The sequence below is a fragment of the Nerophis ophidion genome, linkage group LG13 (assembly GCF_033978795.1).
Source record: "Nerophis ophidion isolate RoL-2023_Sa linkage group LG13, RoL_Noph_v1.0, whole genome shotgun sequence".
NCBI lineage: Eukaryota > Metazoa > Chordata > Actinopteri > Syngnathiformes > Syngnathidae > Nerophis > Nerophis ophidion.
This window is the reverse complement of record NC_084623.1, coordinates 52078589-52098876: the sequence shown is the minus strand read 5'-3', so window position 1 is coordinate 52098876 and position 20288 is coordinate 52078589. Positions and strand designations below refer to the sequence as shown.

General features: G+C 37.4%; 2 protein-coding genes across 2 annotated transcripts in view; both read left to right on the top strand.

The window, feature by feature from the left end:
• tlcd2 (TLC domain containing 2) overlaps window positions 1–8853 on the top strand; it is a 51477-nt gene extending 42624 nt beyond the window's left edge. The window contains exon 4 of the mRNA XM_061919182.1: window positions 8132–8853. Within this exon, the coding sequence (XP_061775166.1) occupies window positions 8132–8512 (381 nt within the window). The 3' untranslated portion in view covers window positions 8513–8853. The remainder of the gene's footprint in view (window positions 1–8131) is intronic.
• A 3056-nt stretch (window positions 8854–11909) lies between these two features.
• ccdc92ba (coiled-coil domain containing 92Ba) overlaps window positions 11910–20288 on the top strand; it is a 45102-nt gene continuing 36723 nt past the window's right edge. The window contains exons 1-2 of the mRNA XM_061919181.1: window positions 11910–12196; window positions 12347–12524. Coding sequence (XP_061775165.1) covers window positions 12392–12524 — 133 coding nt within the window. The 5' untranslated portion in view covers window positions 11910–12196; window positions 12347–12391. The remainder of the gene's footprint in view (window positions 12197–12346; window positions 12525–20288) is intronic.

Below are 20288 nucleotides of genomic sequence, written 5' to 3'. Positions count from 1 at the left end.
TTTTTTTTTTTTAAAGAAAGAAACAGCCTGCATGGAAGCTTTTTGTTATTAGAGTAAACATTGCAACATGTTCTTGTTACATTTCACCTGTTTGCTCTTTTATACCACTTTTTATGTTTTTAATTTTTTTCCATAGTATTTTTAAAATGTGCCGTGGGGCCGTTAAAAAATGACTTGCGGGCCGCAAATGGCCCCCGGGCCGCACTTTGGACACCCCTGTCATAAACGCTTTTGTATTTGACAATTTTGAGTAACATTCCACCATTTTACTATTTTTAAGTGTTATGTCGTTTGTGCTTGCAATATAGGGCTTTTTTTAATGAGTAACACTGAATTAAAAAAAAAAGTATATATATAGAGTTTTATAATGAGTAACGCTGAATAAAAACAAACAACATATATATACCACAAAAAAAAATGTCCACTGCAGTGGACGTTGGGGATTTGCATAAAAGGGCTTTTTTAATAAGTAATACTGATTTTAAAAATGTATACCAAAATAAATGTCCACTGCAGTGGACGTTGGCGACTTGCAATAACAGGGCTATTTTTTTTTTCCCCTTAAAATTTGGAACACTGACAAAAAGACCAAAATCAAATGTCCACTACGGTACACGTTTATGTTTTGCATAACTCTTATTCTTTACATGCACTTAGTAACACTGAAAAATAAAATAGACAAAACATAAATGTCCACAGAGGTAGACGTTTGTGATTGCATAACTGCTTCCCTTTTCTCCTTATGTTCAATTCCCCTTATTTTTCCCTATGTTTTCCCCTATTCTTCCCTTGGTTTTTTCCTCTCCTAATTTGTTTATTTTCCCTTTTTTCCCCTCCTTATTTTTCCTTATTATTTTTCCCTATTATTCACCTATTCCCCACTTTTTTTAACCTAGTTTTCATTAACTTTTCCTTTGTTGGTTTTATTCTTTTTTCATTATTTTCCCGTATTTGTTGTCCCTTTTCGACTTATTTTTTTCTTTTTTACCTATTTCCCCGTAATCTCCCCTTTTTTCCATATTTTCCCTTGGGGGGCGGTATAGCTCGGTTGGTAGAGCGGCCGTGCCAGCAATTTGAGGGTTGCAGGTTCAATTTCCGCTTCCGCCATCCTAGTCACTGCCGTTGTGTCCTTGGGCAAGACACTTTACCCACCTGCTCCGAGTGTCACCCACACTGGTTGAAATGTAACTTAGATATTGGGTTTCACTATGTAAAGCGCTTTGAGTCACTAGAGAAAAGCGCTATATAAATGTAATTCACTTCACTTCACTTATTCTTCCCTTATTTTTTCCTTTTTTTTTTATATTTGTCCCCACCCTTATTTTTCCCATTTTGCCAATTTCCCCCCTTTTCTCCTTCTGTTGTATAAAACTTTTGTGTAAAAAAAAAATCAGTGCAGAAATATTAAATTCTTCAAAATTCAAACTCCATTTCCAGTAATTCAAGAATTTGTCTGCACGTCATTTTTGTTTTCACTCTAAATTTTTATACAATTATTTTTTTTTTATACACTGAAATGTTTCACAATTAATTTTGAAACAATGTGTCTTTTTTAAACACACTTTTCAGAAATTTTATTCAGTGAAATAGTCAGCATTATTTGATCAGAAAAATCAGAACGCAATAATTCAGTGACATAAATTCAGTGTAAAAAAAACAACTTTCGTAATATAGACACAATTAACCTCCATATCTTTTCCTTCTAACGCCTGTGCAGTGATAGTTACACCATTAGTCATAAAACGATAATATTTTTATGGCTGCCTTTATGGCTGGTCTTGTTTTAACCACACCCATCTTCCAGCGTCGTCATGGTGACTGGTTGCCATGTTAGCTGTGAAGAGACATGCACCTGCCAAAGTACTTGAAATATGTCAGCAATGCATCCGGTCACAGGAGGAGACCAAAGACAACAATATTTTGGACACATCACCTTTGTTGTGTTGGCAGCTTTGTGTAGCTTTCACACACACTGCTGAGGTTGTGTGTTTGTGTTCACACTGTCAAGTCCTTTAGTCCACACTCTTTTGACCAACAATAGTCAGAGGATATTTTTAACAACAGAGCTGAGGTTGGGACTGTGACACAGTTTAATTACTAATATCAAGTGTGCATTGTTGTTGTCACTCGGGCTTTTTATACGAGAAAATGCACTGACAACACAAAAATTCAATGTCTCTTTTTACTGTATTGTAAAATTCTCTCTGAGTGTAAATGAAGCTCTATGTGGTGTATTTTGTGCACAGCAGGGATGTATTAGGCCCACTTTGGAATTATAATACATTTTTTAATACCATGCAAAGAAGAATGAAGTTGTTTTTAAGAGATTTAGCTCAATGATGTATGGGAAATATAGTTGTAATTTTATGAAGATGATTTCTTGAGGAGAGAGCAAAATACTATAAAAAAGTCATAATAATAAAAAAAGAAATAAATCAATTAAAATATTTAAAAATAAATGTTAGTTAAAATCAAGATTTTTTTGCAATATTTCAACTTTTTTTCCCCTTTGAATAATTATTTATTGCTTTTAATTGTGACCCTGTTACAGTATATGTGGCCACTTGTTGCTAGGCAGACTTCATAGTACTCCATCATACCTGAGGGGAGGGGGGGAAGGCTCACCAAGGAAATGACGTAATGGCAGACGTTTAGTGACACGCTTTAATTGTATCAATGAATTACTACGACTCTATATTCCATATAAAATACGTATTGAGTCTGGGGATGGAGGTTTGAATTTGTTCTCGCTGTGCTGGTGTGAGTTTTGTCACGTTGCAAAAACGTTAAATTTAAAAAAATTTATATAAAAAATACAAAAACACAGGCTATTTTAATTGATATATATATATATATATATATCAATTATATCAACACATTATATATAACTTAGATATTGGGTTTCACTATGTAAAGCGCTTTGAGTCACTAGAGAAAAGCGCTATATAAATATAAATCACAAATCACAATATATATATGTGTGTGTGTGTGTGTATGGAACGCTCTCCCTGACCAACTAAGGGCACCTCAGACTGGATGCTTTTTAAAAAAAGGCTTAAAACCCCATCTTTAAAAAAAAGCCTTTTTATAGACATGCATACGGGTTCTAGCTATTGGGCTGATTCTAGTTTTATTTTTGATTTATTTTTATTATCTTTTTAATATTATTACTATTTTTTTACACTGTGGCACTCTGAGGTTGTTTGCTCAACGTAAAGTAATTTTTTTACAAATAAAATCTATAATTATTATTATATATAAACGAAAAGTAAATGTTTTCATCTTGTTTTTTGAGGTTTAACATGACCTATTTTCTATATGAAATATAAATATTTGTTACTAGTCCAATTCCACCTTCCAAAAATAAAAACAGCACGCATCTAAATTCACTCAATAGTGCTCAAAACATTTTTGATCATGTGCTCCCCCTAGTGGTCGCGAGCCTCAACAACCACGTGGTGTTCAAGCCGCACAGTAGGCGCGAGTAATACTGATTGATTATGGCCGACCTGAGCCAGAGTCACGTGGTTGTTCGTCACGTGACCTGGCGTGGCGCGATAGTAATTTGACAGCGCGAATACTCACGTTACGTTACATGAGGTAATCTCGTTCTCTTCCGTTCGTTCCTTGCCTTCGCGATGCCGCCATCTCGTGGAGAGATCGTGTATTGCTACTTAACGGTCTTTAAACTGTGGGCGATACTGCCCATTTTGGTGTCGTTGTGATACCAAGTTACGGTATGTACAGGAACTGTATTGCCGATGTCGACACTTTTTACTTTACAATTTTACGATAGCATCAAATGATGTTTTAATTTGTTGATCAAGGTTGTGTTATAAATAATACAGGTGAAATATTTAATACAAACTAAATCAATGTATTTGTGAACAAGTTATAGACGACGTATCCACAAAATAAGAGTTATTTGTTTTTATTGCATTAATTTTTTTCTAAAATAACAAAATAAAAGCATGAAATACCATTGGCTCTCATTCCGAGTTTGTTATCAATATATACAATTAAATAATACTAACTGACCTTTGTATCAATATTATCTGCATTAGTGGACAATTTATGCGTTGACATTACACATGATTGTTTTTATTGATATTCAACTCCGCTTCTAATGTCTCATTTGTACTACCAGCTTTGGTGAGAAGTAACAAACATCAAAGACTACAACAACATGGGATTAAAATGGCAGATAAAACACCTGCAGTGTCCAAAGTGCAGCCTGGGGGTCGCAGCTCGTTAAATTGTAGAAATAAAATAATAATAATAATAATAATAATTATTATTAGCTATGGTACTTGTTTCTTTCTTTATTAGACTAAACAAAGTCCAATGGAACAGACCCCCCATACACACACACACACACACACACACTACAAAAATGTATAGTAGGCTGTATTTAGGAGAGCGCTGGGTCTCTACCTTATTTGTCTCTTATTTCCACAATTTTCTCTTATTTTCCTATTTTTATAAAATAATTTTCCTCTTTCTTAATTTAAATTTTTTTCATATTCTTCTTATTTCTTTCACCCTAGTTTTTCCTACTTTTTCAATCATTTTCCCTTTTCTTAAATATTTTTTTTCCATAATCTTCTTATTTCTTTCCCCCTAGTTTTTCCTATTCTTCTCTTAATTATACATAATTTTCTCTTGACTTACCTTCTTTGTCTCCTGTGTTTATCCTTCATTTGAACTAGTTTACCTCTTTCCCTTCTTATTTAAATGTTTTCCTCACATTTCCGTCTTTTTACCTACCTAACCAAAAAGTATTCACAGTGCTTCACTTTTCCCCATTTTCTTGTGTCACAGCCTTGTCCCAAAATGGAATAAATTCATTTTTGTCCTCAAAATTCTACACACAATACCCAATAATGACAATGTAAAAAAAAAAAGTTATTTTATTTTGCAGATTGATAAAAAACTAAAAACAATCACATGTACATGAGTATTTACAGCTTTTGCTCAATACTTTGTTGATGCACCTTTGCCAGCAATTACAGCCTCAAGTGTTTTTGAATACGAAGCCACCAGCTTGGCACACCTGTCTTTGGGCAGTTTCCCCCATTCCTCTTTGCAGCATTTCTAAAACTCAATCAGATTGGATGGGAAGTGTTGTTTGTTGTTTTTTTATCCAGGAACATAGTTTAATGTATTTGCTAAATAATAATGAAACAAAATCACATTTTCGTTATGGGGTATTATCTGTAGAATTTTGAGGACAAAAATTATTTTATTCTAATTCGGAATAATGCTCTGAAATAATAAAATATGGGAAAAGTGCACTGTATATTTCCATATTTTTCCCATATTTTCCTTTTCCCATTATTTTTCCTTTTTTATTCCCCTATTCTACCCTTAGTTTTCATTTTTACCTCATTTGGTCCTTTTCCCTTATTTTTCCTCCTTATTTTTCTCTTTATTTTTTTTATTATTCACCTATGCCCTCCTTCTTTTACCTGTTTTTTACTTAAATGACTTAGTTTCATTATTTCCCCTCATTTGTCCCTTTTCGACTTATGTTTTACCCTTTTTCCATATCTTTCCTTATTCTTCTTTTATTTTTTCCTTTTCCTTATATTATTTCCCTACTCTTATTTTACCAATTCCCCCCATGCTACCCTTTTCTCCTTATGTTCCATTTCCCTTATTTTCCCTATTTGTTTTCCCTATTCTTCCCTTGCACCTCCTGCCCCATGTTACTTTTCCCTTTTTCTCTTTATTTTTCCTTATTTTTTAAGTTTTCTTTTACCCTATTCTTCACCTATTCCTCCTCTTTTTGCCTACATTTTCTTATTGTTTTCCCTATTTTCTGCTGTTCTCTTATTTTTTAAATTATTTGCCTTTATTTGTCCCTTTGACTTATTTTTTACTTATTTCCCCATAATTTTCCCTTTTTTCCCCCCATATTTTCCCTTATTTTTAAATTTTTCTTAAATCTTTCCCTACCCTTTTTTTCCCCATTTCCCCCATTCTTCCATCGTCTACTTATGTTCCATTGCCCTTATTTTTTCCTTATTCTCTCCTTCATTCTCCCCATGTTCTTTTTCCTTTTTTCTCCTTATTTTTCCTTATTATTCTCTTGTTTTCTTTTTCCCTATTATTCACCAATCCCCCCTTCTTTTACCTATTTATACTTTATAGACTTTTTTTTATTATTTAATATTTGCCCTTATGTGTCCCTTTTCGACTTATTTTTTCCCTTTTTTCATATTTTCTCTTATTCTTCCCTTATTTTTTCATTTTTCTTATATTTTTCCATCCCCTTGTTTTACCAATTTCCCCCCATGCTTCCCTTTTCTCCTTATGTTCCTATTCGTCCCTTGCCCTCCTTATGTTCCTTTTCCCTTTTCTCCTTATTTTTCCTTATTTTCTTAAGTTTTCTTTTACCCTATTATTCATCTATTCCTTCTTCTTTTTCCTACATTTCATTATTTTTTCCTAATTTCTCCTGTTCTTCTCTTATTTTTAAAATTATTTGCCTTTGTCTCTTTTCGACTTATTTTTTCTACTTTTTACTTATTTTCCTTTTTCCCCCCCATATTTTCCCTTATTTTTTTATTTTTCTTGAATATTTCACTACCCTTCTTTTTCCCATTTCGCCCATTCTTTTATTGTCTGCTTATGTTCCATTCCCCTTATTTTTCCTATTTGTTTTCCCTATTCTTCCCTCGCCTCCCCATACGTTCCTTTTTAACTTTTCTCCTTATTTTTCCTTATTACTCTCTTATGTTTCTTTTTACCCTATTCTTCACCTATTCCCCCCTTCTTTTACCTACATTTCCTTATTTTTCCCAATTTTCTCCTGTTCTTCTTATTTTTTCAATTATTTGCCCTTATTTGTCCCTTTTCGACTTATTTTTTTCTATTTCTTTTTACTTATTTCCCCAAAATTTAAATTTTTTCCCCATATTTTTCTTTATTCTTACCTTATTTTTTTATTTTTTTTATTTTTCCCAACCCTTATTTTTTCCATTCTTCCATTTTCTCCATACGTTCCATTCCCCTTGTTTCTTGCTTTTCCTTTTTCAACCAGTTTTCCTATTTTCTCCTATTCTTCTCTTAATTTTTAAATTATTTGCCTTTATTTGTCCCTTTTCGACTTAATTTTCTACTGTTTACTTATTCCCCCATAATTTTCCTTTTTCCCGCCCATATTTTCCCTTATTCTTCCCTTATTTATTTATTTTTCTTAAATATTTCCTTACCCTTATTTTTCCCATTTCGCCCATTCTTCCATTGTCTCCTTATGTTCCATTCCCCTCATTTTTCCCTATTCTTCCCTTGCCCCCCCCCTTATGTTCCTTTTTAATTTCGTCCTTATCACTCTTGTGTTTCTTTTTACCCTATTCTTCACCTATTCCCCCCTTCTTTTACCTACATTTCCTTATTTTTCCCAATTTTCTCCTGTTCTTCTCCTTATTTTTTCAATCATTTGCTCTTATTTGTCCCTTTTTGACGTATTTTCTCTATTCTTTACTTATTTCCCCATAATATAATTTTCTTTCATATTTTCCTTTATTCTTACCTTATTTTTTCCTTTTTCTTATATTTTTCCCAACCCTTATTTTTTCCATTCTTCCCTTTTCTCAATACGTTCCATTCCCCTTGTTTCTTGCTTTTCCTTTTTCAACCAATGTTTTCCTATTTTCACTTTGTTTTTGCCTTTTCCCTTATTTTCCCCTATTTTCAAGCTGTCTCCTGGAAAAAAAGTTGCACATTTTCCACATTACTTTGAACATGCCCGAGGTACATTGACACATCACGTGTCAATCGGGGCGGTACCGCTCAGTCGATAGAGCGGCCGTGCCAGCAACTTGAGGGTTCCAGGTTCGATCCCCGCTTCTGCCATCCTAGTCTAGACACTTTACCCACCTCCTCCTAGTGCCACCCACACTGATTTACATGTATTTCACTACGTAAAAGCTCTTTGAGTCACTAGAGAAAAGCGCTATATAAATATAACTCACTTCACGTGATTGACAGGTCAACACACCGAGTCTCGTGTCTTCCAACATGGACTTTGCTTACTTGCTTATGGTTGTCCATCGAGTCCGATGACGACATCAGGACTTTAGAGCGCGTGACAGTAACGTGGTTTCTCCCCGTCCCTGGCCCGCAGGTGATCACCTGCTTCGGCCTGTCCGTGGCGACGCACCTCTACATCGGTTTCGCCGTGGTGGCGCTGCTGGTGGAGATCAACTCGGTGTTCCTCCACCTGCGGCAGATGCTGCGCATGTCCAACATGGCCGTGGGCACCGCCTACCGCGTCAACAGCATGGTCAACCTGGGCACCTACGTGGTGTTCCGCATCAACACCCTGGCCTGGATGACCCGCTGGCTGGTGCTGAACAGAGACAAGGTGCCGCTGCTGTCCTACACGCTGGGCAGCGTGGGGCTGGCCGTCATGACCGTCATGAACATCGTCCTCTTTTACCGCCTGCTCAGGAGCGACTTCCTGAAGGGCAGCGCCCGCGAGGCCAAGAAGGAGAAGGAGACGTAAGGTCGCCCGCGTCCCCAACGCCTGTAAGAAGCTACTAATCACGTCAAGGTGTGACTTTCTACCTGGAATATGACATCATTCACCAATCACTGCATCCTCCTGCTACCTCAGAAAGTGCTCACACCTGTCGCCGCTTTGCAATAAAACATGACCACTCGAAGAAAAGGTGATTCTGTTCGACATCTTCAGTCACGTGGTAAGCCGTCCTCTTTTCAAAACGTGCCTCCCTCAGTTTGAGCTCACAAGAAGCCTGTAAAATAAAACGTGTGTTGGATGTAATTCATCTCTTGGCCTGCAGAGGGCAGCGCAGCTGTCTTATAATTAATAAATGTTTTGCTGTATTTGCTGGTTCAACTGTGCATACCTGTAATTTATTTGGACTAACACACGTGTTCCATTAAAGATTAACTGATTGTACAAAGGCTTTCCCAACTTTGAAGCTAAACTTTGCGCTATTTTGGTATTCTAGACAAACTTTTGGCGACAAAGAACTTGTTTTTCGTCCAGAGTCACCCTTTATGGTTTGGAGAGGAATATACTGTAGCTGTTGTTATCATCAGAGCAAAATGTCAATCAATCAATCAATCATTATTTATATAGCCCTATATCACAAGTGTCTCAAAGGGCTGCACAAATCACAACGACATCCTCGGTAGAGCCCACATAAGGGCAAGGAAAAACTCACAGCCAGTGGGACGTCGGTGACAGTGACAATGATGACTATGAGTGGAGTCACCAACCTTTTTGAAACCAAGAGCTACTTCTTGGGTACTGATTAATGCGAAGGGCTACCAGTTTGATACACACTTGAATAAATTGCCAGAAATAGCCAATTTGCTCAATTTACCTTTAATAAATAAATCTATATATATCCGTCAGTCTACCCCAGGGCAGCTGTGGCTACTGATGTAGCTTACCACCACCAGGTGTGAATGAATGTTGAGTCCTACTTCTCTGTGAGCGCTTTGAGTGTTTAGAAAAGCGCGATATAAATCTAAGTTATATTAAAAAAAATGCGTATTTCTGTCTGTCATTCCGTCGTACATTTTTTTTCCTTTTACGGAATTTTTTTTTGTAGGGAATAAATGATGAAAAAAACACTTAATTGAACGGTTTAAAGGAGGAGAAAACCTGAAAAAAATGAAAATTTAATTTTGATGGTTTCTCTTCAATTTTGACACTTTACAATTAAAAATTTATCCGAAAAAAAATTAATTGAAAAACTTGCTAATTCGAATCTTTAAAAAAAAAAAAAAACATAATTAATGGAACATCATTAGTAATTTTTCCTGATTAAGATTAATTTTAGAATTTTGATGACATGTTTTAAATAGGTTAAAATTCAATCTGCACTTTGTTAGAATATATAACAAATTGGACCAAGCTATATTTCTATTAAAGACAAATCATTATTTCTTCTAGATTTTCCAGAACAAAATTTTTCAAAGAAATTCAAAAGACTTTGGAATAAGATTTAAATTTAATTCTACAGATTTTCCAGAATTTTTTTTATTTATTTTAATCATAATAAGTTTGAAGAAATATTTCACAAATATTCTCCGTCAAAAAAACAGAAGCTAAAATGAAGAATGAAATTAAAATGTATTTATTATTCTTTACAACAACAACAAAAATAATGACAAAATTACTTGAACATTGAAAAGTATACCAAGCCTGTCTTCAGTGTACATTTAGGCACAAATTATTTTGTATTCCTTATTCTAATTTGAATGTTTAAGTAATACGTTATTTAATGTAAAAATGAAGTTATAATACTTGTTTTGCATGTTTGTGTTTACATTTACGTCCAGAGCCTTGGTGGTAAATTACATGTAATACCAACATTGACCTGACAGTGGCAGCAATGTGCTGCACAGTCGCCACACCACAGGAAAATTAAAAAATGATGTAGAAATGCGTTGCCAGACCACAAATATGACACATATTGAACGGTCTGATGTTAAAAGGGTATTAAAGCTAAGTTAAGGCACAGTTTTCCAACGGAGTTACTCGAGGTAAAAGTACATTATAGGATGTGCGATGCACAGTTTGAGGTCGTGTTTTACTGTAGAAGATACTCCTAGTCATGTCATATTTCCCTCAAAATACGACATTTTTAAATATCTGTTGTGATGTGTCGTTTTCTACCTGGCAACGCGGCGGTAAGCATAGTATATACTGTCTCTCGCTAGACTAGCGGTGGGACATTCTCGTCAGCTGCTGTTTGTTTATCATCTCTATCACAGTAAGGCTTGTGTGAACAATTTCATAAATACATTTCTGGACTTCTTAAAAAGCATTTTGAACTTCTGTCGCTATTATTTGTGTGTGTTTCCGGCTTCTGTCAGCCTGCTTCCTGATTGGATAGTTTTCTTCACGTGACACGGCGTCTCCTCACTGGCCGCCATCTTGGAGTGGTGATCCGCTCCACTCAGGGCAATTCATTTGGGAGGAGCATTGAAATGTCAGCGCATTTAATTTATCTTACAGTTTTTTGTCATGCGTGTAGCTATGATAAAGGACATGTATTTTGGCGTGTTTTATTATTCATAGTTTGCTTTACAGTAATACAATATGCTGCGTTTACTTATAACAGAGGTGTCCAAACTTTTTCCACATAGGGCCGCACATGGAAAAATTTTAGCATGCGGGGGCCATTTTGATATTTTTCATTTTCAAACCATAACAAAATATATGGACTTTTTTTTTTAATCCTTAGGGCTCCTGGGGAGCATAGTCACTAAAATGTTAAAAATAAGTCAAATTATTATTACCGTATTATTTTTTATTTAATGCTTACAGTAAATCTCTATATCAACTTGAGTTTTGATTGATTGATTGATACTTTTATTAGCAGATTGCAGAGTACAGTACATATTCCGTACAATTGACCACTAAATGGTAACACCCGAATAAGTTTTTCAACTTGTTTAAGTCGGGGTCCACGTTAATCAATTCATGATGAGGTTGATATAAAGTTAAACAAATAAGGTTTTATGCCTTTTCTGTCAAAGACAACTTTGTTTTTTATAGTAAAACTGAAATATGCAGTATTTAGATGAATGGATAATACTTTATTGATTCCTTCAGGAGAGTTGCTTTTTTTTCCTTTTTTTTTTTCTTCTTCTTTGTCATGAAAAAGGGACGTTTTTGTCATGAAAAGGGGAGTTTTTTTTGTGGTTGGTGCACTATTTGTAAGTGTTTATTGTGTTTTTATGTTGATTTAATATATATATATTTATTTATTTTTTTTAATTATTTTTTTTTTTAATAAAAAATTCTTCTGCGGCCCGGTGGTTGGGGACCACTGTTCTAAGATGTCTATGAGCTAACTCCTCTCGCTCAAATCGGCTGCGCCGCGGTCATCTCGCGAGATCTCCCGGCGTCGTCCCAGTAGCCAATCAGCGCAGAGCAGCACATCCCTCCACCACCGCCGCCCGACGCTCCACGCCAGTGGGCGCGATCCGAGAGGGAAGATGGTGCGCACTTTCAGCGGCGGGGTCGGCGACGTGAAGCGGCCCTGGTGTGTGACGGAGATCGGGGAGCCATGCTCGGTCCCAGCGCGGCGACGTCCCCGATGATCGCTTTCAATCCCCGGAGCACATCGAGCTGCAGGCCGGCGGCTGCCTGCTACATCTCCCCTGGAGCCTCTGGGAGTCTCCTCTCCTCTGACTGACGCCAAATGTACGTCTGTTATTTGCGGATGAAGAACTTGGCTTTAATTAAGAAATTAATAATAAATACATTGAATAATATTTTTTTTAATTACTACATAAAACTATATCATCCTGCAGCATCAAATCTAATGTGTTTCTTTCTCATCCCGAATGACAGCAACGACTTCTCCTGGAGCTCCCATGACTGCATCTTGCTCCCGACATGGCTGAGGAGAGCAGCGTGGGCCGGCAGCTGGAGAGCATGGAGAGGAGCATGGTCTTCCTCAGGCAGGAGCATCTCACTTTGCTCCACGGGCTCCACCGGGAGATCCTCTCCTTGCAGAGAAGATGCTCAGGTGAGAGCGCCTAATGCCATGAGTTTTTATTGTCCCGGATGAGGAATTAAAGGCCTACTGAAATGAGATTTTCTTATTTAAACGGGGATAGCAGCTCCGTTCTATGTGTCATACTTGATCATTTCGTGGTATTGCCATATTTTTGCTGAAAGGATTTATTAGAGAACATCGACGATAAAGTTCGTAACTTTTGGTCGCTAATAAAAAAGCCTTGCATGTACCGGGAGTAGCAGACGATGTGCGCGTGACGTCACGGGTTGTAGAGCTACTCACATCCTCACATTGTTTACAATCATGGCCACCAGCAGCAAGAGCGATTCGGACCGAGAAAGTGACGATTTCCCCATTAATTTGAGCGAGGGTTGTTACGATTCCCTCGAGGATGCGTCAAGTGAACACAGCAAAGGTAAGATATACAACATTTATTTAAATGACAAAAAGAGCTATATAACAAAAATGCTAGAGCTAGTAGAATAACACAAACAAAGGACGCTAGCATAAAAGCTAGGATATACAACAATGAGAAATAAACCGGCACGTAGGCACATAAAACAGTAAAACGAAAACTTCAGCATGAGAACTGGAATGAACAATGAATGGCTAGCGTGAAAAGCTTAGCGAGAATATGCATACTTGAGAGTATTGCAGGCGTAACTCGTTGCGTGAAAAGCAAATCTATGAACCCAGGAAGAAATGAACAAAGAGGCTGTCTTAAATAGGAGGGTGATTAGACAAAAACAGGTGTGTGTGGACCGGGATCGGCAGGTGGACTGATGAGTTACCATGGTGACAGGCTAAACAAGAAATAAACAGTCACTTGACGGAGAGTGATACCAGAAAGGAAAAATAACTACTATGTGTAGATACGAGCAGGGGATCGCAACAAGGATGAAAGATTCGTGGATGAGGAAAGTTAGAGTGAAGCACTAGGGCAGGGGTAGGGAACCTATGGCTCTAGAGCCAGATGTGGCTCTTTTGATGATTGCATCTGGCTCTCAGATAAATCTTAGCTGACATTGCTTAACATGATAAGTAATGAATAATTCCGCTGGTAATCAAAAATAACGTTCAAAATATAAAACATTCTCATGCATTTTCATCCATCCATCCAGTTTCTACCGCACCTGTTCAAGAAGTCGCATGATTGATAAAGTGTTTTATTTATTGTTGGTTAGCCTCAGAATAACAATGTTATTAAAACGAATAAGAGACTTATTATACTCTAAAAATGTTGGTCTTTCTTAAAAATGCACACATATATTCAGTGTTGAAAAAAAAATTATATGGCTCTCACGGAAATACTTTTAAAAATATTTGGCTCCCTCAGCCAAAAAGGTTCCCGACCCCTGCACTAGTGGAAAAAAAGGCGAGGGCAGTGAGAGCGATTTAGATGTTATTAGAACATTTACTAGGATCATTCTGGAAAATCCCTTATCTGTTTATACTAGTGTTTTAGTAAGATTATAATGTCATACCAGAAAGTCAAAGTGTGGTGACCGCCAGTGTCTCTGAGTAAAGACATGGAGGAGCTTAGAAAGTCGCAGCTGCCTCTTTGACAACTACAGGTAGAACGACACAAGCTCTGCTCATGTTTACGGCAAGAGCCAACTTATTACCACCATTTTCTCACCGAAACCTGCCGGTTGACATGTGGTAGAGAAACACCGGTGCTGCTCACACTGGCGATTGAATGATGAATGAATGAAAGGTGGTGGTCGGAGGGGCCGGAGGCGAAAACTGGCAGCCACGCTTTCGTCAGTCTACCCCAGGGCAGCTGCGGCTACTGATGTAGCTTACCACCACCAGGTGTGAATGAATGTTGAGTCCCACTTCTCTGTGAGCGCTAAATCTAAGTTATTATTATTATTATGTTCGCTTGACCGCTCTGTTCCATATTAAAGCTTCACAACAAACAAAGAAACACCGGCTGTGTTTTGGTTGCTAAAGGCAGCTGCAATCCACCAACAGCATTCTTCTTTGACGTCTCCATTATTAATTGAACAAATTGCAAAAGATTCAGCAACACAGATGTCCAAAATACTGTGTAATTATGCGATTGAAGCAGGCGACTTTTAGCCGTGAGTGGGGCTGGGATAAAATGTCCACTCCAACTAATAACGTCACAAGCACGCGTCAACATAAGCGTCATCATTCCGCGATGTTTTCAACAGGAAACTTCGCGGGAAATTAAAAATGGCAGTTTAGTAAACTGCATGTGTTGCAATGTTAATATTTCATCATTGATATATAAACTATCAGACTGCGTGGTCGGTAGTAGCAGGTTTCAGTAGGCCTTTAATCGTTACTATTAATCTTGAACTTCAACCTTTTTTTTAATCCGTGCTGTTTTAAAATAACAATCGTGAAATGATTTATATTTATATAGCGCTTTTCTCTAGTGACTCAAAGCGCTTTACATAGTGAAGACCCAACATCTAAGATACATTTAAACCAGTGTGGGTGGCACTGGGAGCAGGTGGGTAAAGTGCCTTGCCCAGGGACACAACGGCAGTGACTAGGGTGGTGGAAGCGGGGATCGAACCTGGAACCCCCAAGTTGCTGGCACGTCCACTCTCCCACTATACCGCCTGGCCCATTCACGGCCAGGTTGTTAATAGTCCCCAGCGTGGATCAATGTCACGCACAATGACTACATGATGATGTCATGCTGCACTTCCTGGACGTGATGACATCATCTGCTAGTGGACATATTGCCTATTTAATCATGTCAGCTACACACATGCACTTAAATCAGCTATTCTCAAAAAAGCCAAAAGCCCGCCCACTATTTAAGAAGCACTGCATACAAAGGCGGCTTCACGGTGGCAGAGGGGTTAGTGCGTCTGCCTCACAATACGAAGGTCCTGAGTAGTCTGGGGTTCAATGCCGGGCTCGGGATCTTTCTGTGTGGAGTTTGCATGTTCTCCCCGTGAATGCGTGGGTTCCCTCCGGGTACTCCGGCTTCCTCCCACTTCCAAAGACATGCACCTGGGGATAGGTTGATTGGCAACACTAAATTGGCCCTAGTGTGTGAATGTGAGTGTGAATGTTGTCTGTCTATCTGTGTTGGCCCTGCAATGAGGTGGCGACTTGTCCAGGGTGTACACCGCCCCCCGCCCGATTGTAGCTGAGATAGGCGCCAGCGCCCCCTGCAACCCCAAAGGGAATAAGCGGTAGGAAATGGATGGATGGATGCATACAAAGCAGCTTGTTTGGAACTTGCTCATGCGTTACATTTTTCTAGGGAACATCATTTTTGAGTGGATGTGAAGGTTATTTGTCTATCTGTCTTGGCCCTGCGATGAGGTGGCGACTTGTCCAGGGTGTACACCACCTTCCGCCCGAATTCAGCTGAGATAGGCTCCAGCGAACACCCCCCACACCCACCCCACCACCACCCCGCAACTCCGAAAGGGACAAGCGGTAGAAAATGGATGGATGGATGTCTATTTATTTATCGGTATGGTAAATGGGTTGTACTTGTATAGTTTTTTTTTTTATTTTTTTAAACTCAGTGTCTTTATTCAGTGACTTGTGTAAGTATATATATATATATATATATATATATATATATATATATATACATATATATATATATACATATATATATATATATATATATATATATATATATGTATATATATATGTGTGTGTGTGTGTGTATATATATATATACACACACACACATATATATATATACATATATATGTGTGTATGTATATATATATATGTGTGTGTGTGTATATATATGTATATATATATATGTGTGTATATATATATATATATATATATATATATATATATATATATATATACACACACATCCATCAATCCATCCATCCATTTTCTACCGATTATTCCCTTTGGGAGCTATATATATATATATATATATATATATATATATATATATATATATATATATATATATATATATATACATGTATATATACATGTATATATACATATATATATGTGTGTATATATATATATATATATATATTTACACTGAATAAAGACACACTGAGTTAAAAAAAAAAACGTATACTAACAGGGAATTTTTAAACCTACATTTTGCTCATTAATTGTTTTTTCATTGAAATTGTCGGCATAACCTGATGTAAAAAGGAGTTCACAAAATTCCAACGCAAAAAATTCAGTTACATTAATTCAGTGTAGAAAAAGCTTTTGTAATGAAGACACACCAACCTCCATGAGTCTGCCCTGCTTTTTGAGAAATACTGTCTTTTATATAAATTTTGTGGCCTGTTATCTAACCTTTAATGAAAAACTATTCATTGTATCTCGTACACATACACACACACACATGCACATACACACACACGCACACATGCTCGTACACAAGGACACACACACAGACGAGCATTAAAAGGATGGTTGCGAACCTCCATCATGGTTATAATCCATACACGCTGGGGCTTTAGTAATCCATATGAGTAGGATTGTTGTCTGATACGGAGGCAGGCCTGTGAGGGGGATGGTGTGTGCGTGCACGTGTGATGGCTGAGCGCCACTGTCAGCGTTTGTTGGCAGAAAACGCCCTCCTCCCTCACATGTGTGCTCCTCAGCGCTGCATCTTATGTGGATTGTCACCCGGGACTTCCGACGTAAACACCATAATCCTCAAAAATGTTGATCTGCTAGCTATAGGAACGCATAACTACTTCCTTTACTTTGAAGTAAGACAATGGGGAAGAAAAGATGCTGAGGTCAGCATGTTCACTTTTATTACTGCCTTACTGTGACCTGGAGTTAAATGTTCACCAGCAGCACTGATAGTTAGTGTGCCTGACTAGGAGTGTGCCGATCCAACATCGGTCTGAGATCATATCGGATCATGTCCGATATCAGTGCTCTGTTACAAACAGTCCTGAAGCATGTTTACTTGTGCAAAGTTGGACAGCCAGTTAAAATCTAAATGTCTTCCAATGAACACACAATTCCAAAACATGCAGGGCTAGGGGTGTCCAATGCCCGGGTGCGGAGTGCTTCAAAATAATCTAAAATCACGGGTAGTTCCTGAATGCTATCTATTTGCTGCCATCTTGTGGATAATGTGAGTAAATCAGATCAATGCCCCTTGAAATTACGTTTAAACAGCATTTACTTATGACAAAATCAAAACAACCTTCCCTAGTCATGGTGCGAAAAAAAAACAACTAACATAAAGGTCAAAATACAAAACACAACCTGCTCACTGAACACTGCGGGTTTTATGAAAAACAAACAAATACCAAAATTACACTTATTTAAATTCATTACAATGCATGATGGGAAAAATGTAAAACACACTCCACATTCATACAGGTTTAGCACATTTTAGTTGCTTAATATTTCTGATTGATTATAAAACTTAATGTGTGATGATAATTCATAATTTGCAACAAGGTGGTTGTGTAAGTAAACAAGGGAGGAGTCAATCTTTCACTTACTCATAATATCCAATTATATGAATTATATAGCCATCGTATTCATAAAATATGTACATGGATTTGGCCCTCAACCATTTTTTTTAGCCCAAGTCAGAGTTTAAACACCCCTGTGCTGGGCTATAGGCTCATAGGAGCTAGCAGCTACACAACAGCTAAGCACATAAAGTAGATATACGTAATAGGTAGGGATTGAATTAGTTATTTTTAGGTAGGTACCGGCCGTAGTCTCTGTTTTACCGGAATCTTGTAAAATCAAAAAGTAACCATATTTAGATACCTTTGTTACACAAGATGTGGCGTCCACTTGCAGACTCAGCACCGGCTCAAACATTGGGTGGGAAAACAATCGGCTTCTCTGTAATGTTAATTTTCCATAGCGACAAAGCAGGAAGAAGGCAGCCTAAAGGCTCCACTTTTTAAAATGCACTAACTAGATGCAGGTCGACAGGATGTGCAATTGGCGTGCTACTAATTAGCATAAGCAATTTCACATGCCGATTTTAAAGGAGAACATTATCACAATTTCAAAAGGGTTAAAAACAATAAAAATCAGTTCCAAAGTGGCTTGTTTTATTTTTCGAAGTTTTTTTCAAAATTTTAAACCTCCCGTAATATCCCTAAAAAAAGCTTAAAAGTGCCTTATTTTCGCTATCTTCAAAACCACTATCCATTTCCCTGTGACGTCATACAGGGCTGCCAATACAAACAACATGGCGGTTACCACAGCAAGATATAGCGACATTAGCTCGGATTCAGACTCGGATTTCAGCGGTTTAAGCGATTCAACAGATTACGCATGTATTGAAACAGATGGTCGGCGTATGGAGGCAGATAGAGAAAACGAAATTGAAGAAGAAATTGAAGCTATTGAGCAAATAGCTATTGAGGCTATTCGGCCATAGCATGGGTGTACCTAATGAAGTGGCCCATAGCATGGCTGCCTTATTAGCATCGCCGGTAAAATGTGCGGACCAAACGATCAGGACTTTCGCATCTTGTGACACTGGAGCAACTTAAATCCGTCGATTGGTAAGTGTTTGTTTCGCATTAAATGTGGGTATCTAGTTTCAAATGTACATACAGCTAGCGTAAATAGCATGTTAGCATCGATTAGCGTAGTATGTTAGCATCGATTAGCTGGCAGTCATGCCGTGACCAAATATGTCTGATTAGCACATAAGTCAACAACATGAACAAAACTCACCTTTGGGATTTTGTTGACATAATCGTTGCAAATGCATCTGCAGGTTATCCATACATCTCTGTGCCATGTCTGTCTTAGCATCGCCGGTCAAATGTGAAGACACTCTGGTACATTCAATGGGGGTCTGGCGGCAGATTTCTTGCCAGTGGTGCAACTTGAATCCCTCCCTGTTAGTGTTGTTACACCCTCCGACAACACACCGACGAGGCATGATGTCTCCAAGGTTCCAAAAAATAGTCGAAAAAACGGAAAATAACAGAGCTGAGACCTGGTGTTTGTAATGTTTTGAAAATGAAAATGGCGGGTGTGTTACCTCGGTGACATCACGTTCTGACGTCATCGCTAAAAGAGCGATAAACAGAAAGGCGTTTAATTTGCCAAAATTCATCCATTTAGGGTTCGGAAATCGATTAAAAAAATACATGTTCTTTTTTCTGCAACATCAAGGTATATATTGACGCTTGCATAGGTTTGGTGATAATGTTCCCCTTTAAGTTTGGTATTGAAAACTACAACTAAAATGCAAGTTACAATCAAACAGCTGGTGCGTAATAAGAGCAATAGTTAGATTTAAAACATTTGAAAGTGTTTGGGAAATGTTCTAATCAAGTGGAAGTCAAACAAAATCGTCTTTCTTAAGATTTATTTTGAAAAGGTCAAGCATCTCAAAAAGCACGGTTCACACTGGTAGCAGGTCTAAATCTCAAGGCTAAAGCAATCGTATGTTAGGTTGGATTCAAAGACTAAAGGCACAGTACTGACTAAACCAATGTCTAAATGTTTATACGATAGCATTTAAATGTTTTCATATACAGAAGGAGTCAACAGAATACAAGAATGAAACATTCGACTTCATGGCAAAGACTACTTCCTAGCTGGGCAACACACCGACACACTACTGCCATCTAATGTATCTGAATTGCAACTGCAACCAAAGTCTACTTCATAATACAGTACTTGAAAAATGAGACACAGAAGTGTAAGAAAACAAGATAAAAGTGGACAGCACAGCTCTGTTAAATGTTTAATAATTAAAGATATATATTTAAAAAAACATTTTTTAACACATTGGAACAGTGAATGAATAATAATTAAATTGAACAATATTGC